The sequence below is a fragment of the Trachurus trachurus genome (assembly GCF_905171665.1).
Source record: "Trachurus trachurus genome assembly, chromosome: 5".
Lineage (NCBI taxonomy): Eukaryota > Metazoa > Chordata > Actinopteri > Carangiformes > Carangidae > Trachurus > Trachurus trachurus.
Window position 1 is genome coordinate 3,040,156 of NC_139896.1, and position 11,837 is coordinate 3,051,992.

General features: G+C 40.7%; 1 protein-coding gene across 1 annotated transcript in view; it reads right to left on the reverse strand.

The window, feature by feature from the left end:
* Window positions 1–8,937, reverse strand: part of slc4a8 (solute carrier family 4 member 8) — a gene marked incomplete at both ends in the record, with an annotated part of 97,309 nt that extends 88,372 nt beyond the window's left edge. The window contains one exon of the mRNA XM_083971200.1: window positions 8,899–8,937. Coding sequence (XP_083827326.1) covers window positions 8,899–8,937 — 39 coding nt within the window. The remainder of the gene's footprint in view (window positions 1–8,898) is intronic.
* Window positions 8,938–11,837: the final 2,900 nt, after the last annotated feature.

Below are 11,837 nucleotides of genomic sequence, written 5' to 3' on the forward strand. Positions count from 1 at the left end.
TATTTGTAACGACTTGTAACAACTCATTCTAAGGTACGAGAAAGCTTTCATTTGTATGCGGCTGTGATTCCACTTCAGTGAAATACGGATTTATGAAAGACATGTTTGATTTTTGATAATAAAAAGCCAAATAGGTTACACACTGGGGCTTTAAAGGCATAGTAGCATTTTTTAAAGTGGGGTTGTATGATCTACAAATAGCCCCTAAGTACTTTAATTGCAGTAGAAGACTCTACTGTGTTTTTCCTGAACTTTGAAGGGCTGGAAAAAATTATATTATAGCGAACAAAGGAACTGTGTATTTTTTTTCCAGGTAAAACCTCTTTTAGGCCGTGAAAATAGGCCGTTTCTTTGGGTCTGTTCACAACACTGTATGTTGTAAATCTCTGGGCAGGGCTATTATGGGCTGGCGTTGCTAACGGGAGGAGTGCAGAGAGTCTTCTACTGCAATTAAGGGCTATTTGTAGATAAATAAAAAATGATACTATCCCTTTAACAATAATTTGTACAAATGTGCTGCTGTAACTGCAAATTTCCCATAAGTGGGATGATGACCAATATAATAAAAAGTCTCATCTTATCTTGACACTTGTTGAACATTTATCTCAAGACCACGTCCACTGCTGTTCTTGTTTCTCTGCAGTTTCCTGTTTTACCTGCCCAGTGCCTAGTGGCCTCTCCATCACCTCTCCTTTGTCTGACATGACCCTTCTCTCCTCCTCCCACCTCCCCCCACCTCCCCCCTCCCTCCACTGACAGCAGGGACACAGATCCTGACTCAGACATCAGGGGCTGTCACTTCCAGACCGGTGGCTTTGTGTCTGAGGCTAAAACGCAGCGCTGCCCCTTCCTAGTGTAGCACCGCTCTGTCGCTAAGCTGCCACACACACAAAAACAAAACAGACAACACATGTGAAAGTGCTTCACTTAGAGAGAGAGAGAGAGAGAGAGAGAGAGAAGGGGGGAAGGGGTGGACATGAATGGTTGAAAGGAAGCGTTAATGGTGAAAAATTGAGCCAGGAAAGAGAGAGAGAGAGCTGAGGGATAGCTATATGATGAGAGCGGCGGCTGTTTTGACTGCCTCAGCCCACGGGCAGCATGAGTCATACACACCTTATTCAATATCACAGAGAAGCTGCCTCTCCTCAGCCTCCCTCTCTAATTGTTTTCTTTCTAGAAGGAGCACTGCAGCTGGTTTTTCGGGGTAAAACATGGAAACAGTGTAATTAAAACTACAGAAAACAGACAATGAGCAGTTAGACAACACTGTGATTATAAAACAAACACCAAAAGCTCTAGTCTACACTCTTAAATGTTTGTTGTTATATGATTCCCATCGCGTCGAATCAATTGACCTAGATCTGCTGTGACTGTTTTGTGTTGTAATGTGAACTTCAACATATTAAATTGAGATTGGTGTTAGAGCCATTTATGGGATCATGGATGATTTGGATTTTGTTGATCCTGGTTTTATGTATCGAGGCCCTAAGAATGCCCATTGGTTAATTGCTCTCTTCTTATTGGCTGTGATATGTGCATACTCAAGTTTTTTTAGTTGAGACTATGGAGGCGACGAGAGCACATATATTTTTGGATTAATACGCAGTTTATTCTGTTGGAGCCTCAAGAAAGATTTCAATAAAAGAAAGAAAGAAGAACTGTGGAGTTTTGTTTTGACCTCGACACGCGTCAACTTTATGCTCGCGCTCCATAGATTAAGTGTGCATTTTAAAAAAGGAAAAAAGAGACAGAGCCACACTTACAATTGGATTAAAATTTTTCTTTGGGAGATTTGTGCTAAACTCCAGTGTTTCTCTTTAAAATACCTCATATGTTCAGTTCAGTTCAGTTCAGTTCAGTTTATTTCATGTCCCCAAAGGGCAATTTGGGTTGCAGCTCATAGAATTACATAAAGGTAAAAAACATACAACGCAAAGACATATAGTGACATAGAGACGCATCATTATAAATAACAATATAAATAAAATATGCACTAATTGTGATCATATAAGAGATAAAAATATAGGAAATACCGTTAAAACACAGAATACAAGATCCAAGATAACACTGACGTGGATTTTTTGCTGTCTAACTGGACTCTGTGCCACCAAACTGATTAAAGTGAAAGCTTGGGAGCGGAGGCCAAATAGCTGCTGTAAAAGGGGGAGCTGTGACTAATCTGTGATGGGGAGACAAATTTATGACGGCACAGTGCCATAAATTCTTACTCATCTGGGAACAGAGAGAGACGACCTGTCATGTCGCTGATGTTCAGCAAAATACTGTATTTATATGTGGTTTTTCTAACTTACAGCTCTTCACATTGTTTTATTTTGTTGCAGTTACAGGAGGAAAGTATTGTTTGTATGTGACTGTGAGTCTCTGTGCTTGATTTTTCTGGGCTTATTGATTTCCATGCATCTCTGGATGCTCATAAATATAAAACTAATCTGTGGCCATGTGCATTTGTTTTCAATGAAGCCGTCGAGAAGGCTATCCATGGAGCGGTGGATAACGTTATTTATCATATACGTTTTATGATGTATATTTGTGTAGTCTTATCTGTCATAAACAAGAAATTGAGGATTACAGGGGCGTGTTTGTGTTTGCAGAGACGAGAGCTGGGACACCGGGTCGGAGGCTCTGATCTTACAAGGTTGGTTTTCAGCCAAGAGACGCTAGGTGGAAGGCAGAGAGCCTCCATTCTCCCTGGAACAAGTCATTTATTTAACCAGCACTCGTACTCTGGAGCTGTTTAATTGAGGTAAACATCTTGCACAATTCCTCTTTAAGTGAGTCTTGTATCTACACAGTATTACTCTGAGGTCAGATCATCAATCCAAAGTGCTGTGCCGGTGAATAATCACAGTTCCAGCTTGCAGTGTTGCCAGTTAAGCACATCTGTCACTAGATTTTGAGACCTTGTTTTTTTTTAAAGAAGACTAGTGTAGTGTATTATCCACCTCAACATTTTTGCTTTAATATCTTCAATTATCTTATGTTCTTCATGGTGTTTTCTTAGCCTAAAAGTTAAGGGCTATGTCAGAAGTAAGTCACCATTTGGATATAGGAACTTCATTTGTGATAAGTAACAGTTTATATTCAAATGGAATAAATATAAATAAATTCAGATGTTACAAGAGAAAAGGCACATGCATACATTTACAGCAAGATGTTTAGATTAGGTGTCTAGTAGTAGTGTGGAATGTAGCCTGAGAAATGTGTTTGTTGTCATCTACCCATCTCTGTGGGTCATAGTTTTGGGGATACTTGACACTGTATCTATGTTTAAGTTAGCTTGGTCAAGAGGTTAAATGTCAGAAGGCATAGGTTAGATTCTGTTTTTAGGTCCTGTCTTTGTCTGACCATCTTGGACAGACATAACCTTATATTGGGAGAAGGTGGAGTATTAGAAAATGTAAGGTTAGAGCTTTAGGCCAAGAGAGAGAGAGATCTCATTTTGGCACCAGAGATGCTCCAGGATTCGGCATTTTTGTACACTGTTCTTCGTCTTGTAATAAACTCTTTTTGAATACAAGTGAAGATGTGTCAGCGGTGATCCCTTCTTTTCATCCACACATCAATATACCACACTAGATATAAACCTATAATATGGCCAGTGTTTGGGGTTTGAGATCCACCTCATGTTACAGGCAGTCTACTTGCTGCAGGGAATCCGAGCAGTTCTTCCGGTACGCAGAGCAGAGCCTCACCCCCAACAAGGCAAATTTTCATTAATGTATACGTATATCGGTATTACTTAAGGTGCAGAGAGGAATGACTAATCATGAGACAGACAGACTGAGCAGAGAGAGCAGAAATGTGGGAGGAAAGAAGAAACTGGCAGATCTGAGAAGAAACTGGACAACAGGAGCAGCAGCAGCCGGATATAATGGGCTTTCGGCTTTCTGTCCACTCCAACTGCTTTTCATTTTGAAACTTTGCCCTAAATGTTTAACCATAACTTTACTTTACCACAGTGAACGGGAGCTACTGAAAACCAGGCGTCATATTATTCCCAGTGTTACCAAGGAGTTAGAAAGAAAGATTTAACAGTCTGAGGGACAAAATGAGATGACAAAAAGATGTAGGCTATATAGACAAAATCACAGAGCAGTTTCACTGTTTGGTGATTTTCTCAGGATTTTACCAGTGCAGGGCAGCAACTTATAAAAAAAATAGTTTTGAAGTGACAGCTGGTTACGTTGCAGTCTTTGTTTCATACTTGTTCTGTTGTTTGACAACCGGAACAGAACAAAAAAACATTCACAAGTCTCCCTGAAAATGAGAAACAGCTACAGTAGGCCTATATTTAAGACCTTACATTGGCTCCCAGTCAGCTACAGAATAGATTTTAAAGTTCTGCTACTGGTTTACAAATCACTGAATGGTTTAGGTCCAGAATACATGAAAGACATGTTAGTAGAGTCTAAACCCAGTAGAGCTCTGAGATCTACTGACTCATGTCAGATAGTGGAGCTCAGAGTTCAGACCAGACATGGTGAAGCAGCATTTAGCTGTTATGCTGCTCACAAGTGGAACAAACTACCAGCAGAACTGAGATCAGCCCCAACTGTAAGCACTTTTAAATCCAGGTTAAAAACATTTCTCTTTTCACGTGCTTATAGCTGAGAACTTAAAACTTTATCTATTTTCTTTTATTTTACTTTTATTTGCTCTTGCTTTTAACTCTGTTTTTAGTGTTTTGTTTGTTTTTATTCTGTCTTATGCTTCTTTTTTTAATGTTTTGTCTTTATGTAAAGCACATTGAGTTGCCTTGGTATGAAATGCGCTATATAAATAAAGATGCCTTGCCTTGCCGATATTGGGAATTAAACTGTATCAAAATACTGTATAGAGAGAAACACAAACACTAGGGGGAATGCAAACAGGAGGACAATATGATGATATCATCAGTTACATCAACTGAACATCACATTTGCCCTCTGACTGTATTGGTATCATCATTTACGTGTGGATGTCTACTGTGTTTCCTTCCACCTGCGCCCTGTGTTCACACACCTTCACCTTGAAACGCTTGTGTAACCCCAATTTGCATTCTTGTGTCCACTAAGCAGCTCTACTTCTTAACTGCAGGGGACAGCCAGAGGTGAAAACTAATTACAATGAATAGACTATCGACTTAACAAGTGAAGTTCAGTTTGAGCTATTAGTATTCTGTGAGTAGCCTATGTCTTTTTTGAAATGGTAAAAATGGAAATATTGCACACAAATACAAAGTCCTATTTAAAAAAAAAAAAACACAATGTTGAGCAAATGCAATTTAAATACCGGTATATACATAATGTATAAGTTGTGTACTTAAGCTTGTATCACCGACAATGTTAATGCTGAAACATACAAAATAACACATCAATAATTAAGCACTGTACAACAGCTGGTGCATCAGTGCTACTGCTACATTACACTATCTATACTTTGCAGACTTTTAAACTGAACTGCAGAGCCATCTCTTATAGTCCAGTAATTTTAAGCCAAAAAAGGGGTCAACGTTGAACAAATTGCAACAGAAGCAAACTCAACTGATTGTGTATCCTCAACATGTCCTGAGTGAGAGGAAAAAAGCCCCGAAGAATCCCATTAGGGGAAAGTTTAGAAAAAGACCCAAATATAGCCCATTTATACGCCTATTAATTATTTTTCTCACCTGAATAGGGTAACATTTTTAAGATATCTCCATGAAAATTACTGAGTTGATTACTTACATTAAGACAAACAAAAAATGTATTACAAGTTTTTTGAAATTCTTTGTTAACATGAGCAAATTTCAATAAATCTGCATAAATTCCACCGTTTTGACGGCACATGTAATACGTAAAGGTGCTGTGGTGGTACCAGTTTGGAAATTGGAATGAGTTGACTCCATCGGTCAACCGACAAGAAACCACTTGAAATTTCAAGATGACTGCAATTTTTCAAGAATCCGTCGCTGCGGGAAGCACTTGTTTTACATGGTAGCCTAAGCACCCTAGCTCATTAAAGCTACAGTTGGTAAGCTGACGAAAGTGAAAATAAACTCTGTGACTTGGTCTGAAATTTCAAGACAATACACAGGTCCCTTTAGGAACCTCTGGAGTCAGCTCATTCCTATTTTCATGTTGGTTCCACCACAGCACCTTTACGTACAGTATACAGTACATGTGCCGTCAAAACGGTGGCATTTATGCAAATTTATGCAAATTTGCCCATGTTAACAAAGAATTTCAAAAAACTTGTAATACATTTTTTGTTTGTCTTAATGTAAGTAATCAACTCAGTCATTTTCATGGAGATATCTAAAGGTTAAAAATGTTACCCTATTCAGGTGAGAAAAATAATAGGTGTATGAATGGGATATATTTGGGTCTTTTACGAAACTTTCCCCTAATGGGATTCTTCTGGGCTTTTTTTCCCTCACTCAGGACATGTTGAGGATACAAAATCAGTTGAGTTGCATTTTGTTCAACCTTTTTTCATAAAATGACTGGACTATTATTGGTTATTGGGCTGTTTCACATCATCACATTGTTGCTTGTGCCTGAAAGCTTCTCTGACTGCTTTATAACACGACTTCAGCTCCGGTGCTCTGGTGAACAGTCAGCAGATTTGAGGTGACAGGCAGAGATAGCGTCAGAGGCTGATTGAGCTGAGATGAACTCACAGGTTGTCTTCGGTGACAGTGAGCTGGTGTTGTAGCCTAATATAATCGAAGAGCGGAGGCTTCTTGGCAATTTTCCCTTCCCTTCGGTCTAATCATATCTGAGACTTCCCAGCTGCACCTCTGGCCTTTCTTCTATTTGTTCCCTGCGCCCTCAGACGGGATGTTATTATAACTCATCATCATGATGACATGGCTTGTGTAAAGGTTGACATTACATTAACTCATTTTTCAGCTATGATACTGATAGCTACTGCATGCTGGCTTCAATAAACATCCCTGAACAACTGAATGCGCTTCAACGCACCAAGTTAACACACTGGTTAATTCCTTTCCTGGTTCCCTCCCAATCTCATTATAGATCACACATCATCTACAGGACATTAAAGATACAAAGGTTCGATTCATACAAACAGAAGGAGTCTCGGCCCACCTCTGCTTTCTATCGAGCTTTGGGTGAGAGTAGGAAGGACTCAACACTTTATATAAAAGCAAAATGGGAAGCAGAACTAAAAATTCAAATACAGGAGGAGGAGTGGTATCATATGTGTGAGACATAAAATAGCGAGTTAGGTTTTTCCAGCAGAACTCCCTCCATATTAAAGAATTTGTTGATTGTAACACCAAAAATAAAATCTAGGCAACTCGCTGTACAACAAGACTGCTGGAGATTATGTGGGAGCACTGAGGCGGCACACATCTTCTGGAATTGTATAAAAATGAGGATATACTGGCAAAATGTTAACTCTGTTTTTGAGATATGAAATCCCAAATACTTGTCTAGTGATGTATCTTGGGAATATTGAGAAGGTTGTAATGAAAGAAGATCTGTACTTGACTAAAGTATTACTTGCAGCAAGCACAAGAAAGCACCGGTCACAGGAAACTGGCTCAATGTGAAGACTCCAAACCAGGAGCAGTGGTTGGGAATTGTCCAGGAAATCCATGTTATGGAAAAATTGACAAACCTGCTGAGACTCAAAGAGAACGTATTTGAAAGGAACTGGGAAAATGGAACATTTACTGTACATGAGACATGACACCAACTGAACGAACGCTAAATGGAACAGTGGACTGAACAGTAGCATCTCCAGAGAGTATGTTAGTGTTATTATTGTTCAGGTTTCCTACAGCTTAAGCCAACTTAAATTTACTGATTTGGGAGCTGGTGGCGGTAAGAAATTTAGCAGTGACAGCCGCCACTAACTTCTCTGTCATAATGTTACCAATTATTTTGAGATTTGAGACTAATTATAATCATAAAATCCCACTTACCAAGTGTTAACATTTTTAAGACGTTTGAAACATTGATTTAAGACATTTTAATGCCAATTAAGGCCTTGTTTTTAGATTAATGAATTCAATGCCTTTTAAGACTTTTTAAGGATCCGTAAGAACCCTGTTGTTACTCTAGCTCGTACCTTGTATTGTTTTTCGCCTATATGTGAAATCTCAATAAAAATCTAAGTGATAAAAAAAATAAGAAATAAAAAAAAGATACAAAGGTTTCCTAATTCAACCCCTCTCCCTCCATCCCTCCCTTCCTCTCTCTCTGAAGCCAGTATTAGCCAATAAACAGCATGTATTGACTCCATTTACTGTATGGTGCACAGTGTAAGGATGGCGTCAAGGTCATTTGAGGGTAACTGGAGAAATAACACCCCAGAATTAGCTTTAAAAAAAAAACACATACAAAAAAAAAACACAACGCTCTGAGAAGAACAAGAGGAGCACCGTGTATCGGAATCTGATCAATGACATGCGGCGCTGCTGCTATAGCGATAACAACAGTGATCCATCCATCCATGTGTGTTTGAGGAGCAGCGGAAAACAGGACTTCTCACTTCACCGCGATCACACTGCACGTGTTTTGCACCTCGGAATAACAATATCAACAACATCCTCCGTCCGCGCACACACACACATACGCACACGCTTGCACAGCAGCAGCAGCAGCAGCATCATCCTGCAGAGACGCATGCAGCCACTCAGTCTAATTATATAGCCTGCACATATTAATAAATGTGCGGAAACAACAAAGCCGGATCAATGTAAAGCACCGCATGAGGAGCAGTAGAAACAGGTGATTAGATCATGACACACTCATGATCCCAGGCAGCAGCAACACATTGTGAGTTTGTCTGGGAACAGTTGTGCAGTTGTGCGCGTTGCTCTGTGCCAAAGCAACGCGCTGCCATGTATACATAGCTACAGTATGAGACATTTGAGGGACACTTCACCTGGTAGCTCAGGATGCTCTCGGAGTCGTTGACGGGCATTGCTCGTGGCCTTCAGGTGCACCTGTTCAGTGGAAAGGTGAGACTTGGCACGCGGGTCTGATGTGCGCTATGCTGGGCTGAGCTGTGGACGTGGGTTTGTCCTCCCCCTCTTCTTCTTTTTTTTGGGGTCGGGGGGGAGAAGAAAGAAGAAGCGGTCAGGAGCGACAAGCGACAGCTGCTGCCTCTGTTTCTGCAGAGAAATAGAAGCGACACATCCACATCTCTCCCAGATGAGGAAAAACGCTGGTTGGGATCATTCAGCCTCTCTGTGTTATGATGATTTCCCGGCCGCGCGTCCTGCTCCCCTCCCTCCTTCCCTCTCTCCCTGTCCTGGCAGTGGGAGCAGGATGCAGAGAGCATCACTGCGGCGGCAGCCAATCAGAGCGCAGCAGAGGCTCACAACGGGCTGCGACGCACTGCTGCTGCTGCTGCTGCTGCTATATCCAACACAATAAAGCCCGAGACCGTTATAAGCTCATTATCCATATAGATTATTCTTCGCTCTTTGCAATTTGGCTGCAGGATGCAGGACTGTGAACATTGAACACTGTGCACAGATGAATATTCAATACTGAGTTTTCCTCAGTTTCCTCTGTGTAACACAGCCCAGTTACACTCTGCAGCATCCAGATATTAGCCTACTGTAAAATCAATAATAGGCAATAAACAATTAAATATGTTGACAAATGTCAGAGGCCAGGGAGATCTGTACGTTCACTCATAGGACACTCATTTTTGTTTGAAAAGGTCCACATAGTCTGTGGTGTTGGGAAATAGTGAGTTAAAGGTTGAGTCTGTAGATTTGTTTGTTGCAGTTTGCCCGTCCTCTCGGGCTCAGCAGCTCCAGAAAAAGAAATACAGCCTGCTCCGGCCCAGATCTAGTCTGAAATAAATCAGAAATGAAGGAAAGCAAAGTGGTTGAGCTGGTTGTGCCTTCACAACTACCAGGATGAAACACAGCAAGAGTGAACTGTCCTTTACATTAATGGATTCATCATTTTGTTGTTTCAGTAGCTGACTGCACAAATCAGAGGAAACCTACAGTCTACTGCACCATGTTAGTTCAAAAGTAGGATTTTCCTAAAAAACTAAAATCCTGTTTCATCATCAGCTATGGGTTTCCACTCCTGGTGACTGTCTGCTTTCATTTTGATGTTCTGGTGTAGTCGGGACCTTTCTGGGCGGAGTTGTGTAAGCCAGTGACAGAGTGCAGGTGAAGTTGGGCGTGTGGCGCTGTGGGCTTATATAAAAACTACCACGAAGACAGAGACTGGACACCGTCAAGTCGGATAAATGGTGGATACACACTTAGCAGAGAAGGAAGGGAAATGCGATCTGAGTGAACTGAGTGAACCAGTTCGACCTGGTACAAGTTCACGGGTAGGAAGTTACGGGGTTGACTGCCGTTAGAGTGCATTTTCACAAGTAACAGGTCAGAAAAACACGAGTTACAGGTTGCCTGGAACGCTACAAAGTCGTAGGTTGTGACTTGAAGTCGTGCCACATGTCCAACTTCACCTGCACTCTGTCACTGGTTTGAGGAAACACAACAACTCCGCCCGGAAACGTCCCGACTACACCAAAACATCAAAATGAAAGCAGACACAGTCACCACCACACATGAGTAGAAACCCATAGCTGATGATCAAACAGGATTTCTAGAAGTCTATTTAGCTTTTTAGTAAAATCCTACAGACTCTTAGGACTTTTGAACTAACATGGTGCAGTTAGTAGACTGTTGGTTTCCTCTAATTTGTGGAGTCAGCTACTGAAACAACACACAGTTTTAATCCATTATTGTAAAAAGACATTTCACTGCTGCTCTGTTTCATCCTGGTCTTTGTGAAGACACAACCACTGGAAGTGCATTTGGCAGTTCGTCCTCCACACTTCAAACACTCGACCTTGGTGAATATGGAAAAGTCACGGCTGCTGCTCAGCGCTCACAGCTGCAGCATCACGGACAAAGCTCCCATGTGTCAGTCTGTGGAAGAGTCAGCACATGTAGTATTTCATTTCTTTAGTTTATATTTGACAATGACAATACACACTATTTGGAATAAACTCAGCTCAGTGGCATATTTGGCTGGTACAGTACGAGACTTGTTTTTGTATTATATCACTACCTAACTAGATATGTGCTGACTTTGCTGCATTTCAACTTCCTTTAGTGTGAGGAAAGTAGAAGCTTGGAAGTTATGCTTTTCAGAGTAATTTGCAAAATATACGCAAATGGCTTAAGTTTTATATAATTGCATTACTTTAACCGAGGCTCTAATATGTCAGAAACACAAGAGGGAATTTAAACTACTTTTTGTAGCTATTTGCATTTTGACCTTATGTTAAAATCTAATGTTCTCTATGTTAATTAACTACAGCAAAAAAAAAAAGGCCTGCAATATATTTCCCTTTGAAATTTAGTGGAGCAGGAAACAATACATTCTGGAAATATAATTAACCCTATTAATTACCATCTTATAATATTCTGTGGCGAAACATAAATAGAAAGGTGAGCAAAGTGCACATGAGATGAAAGGGAAAACAAGAACAGAGACATAATGGATCTGATTTATCCTGATGCACAATAAAAACATGAAAGCCTTGGCTGCCCCCTTGTGGAGGAAGTGTAGTATAACTTTTACATTATAATCCAAAACACAAGTCAGGCCATGCTACTCGTGCACATGTCTGAGACACAGTGACAATGTGTTGAGCAGTTTTGCTTTAATCGCTGCAGGTGGTCGCCTATGAATAGAGAAGCAAGATGAATATAAAAAAGATTACACCTGGCGAGACAAATCACATACGGGCCCTGATGGGGCTGCTGCACATGCACCAGACATGCACATGCACCTGCTTCCCCTAGTGTCAAACACAGGGGTGCAGATCTGATGTCAGGA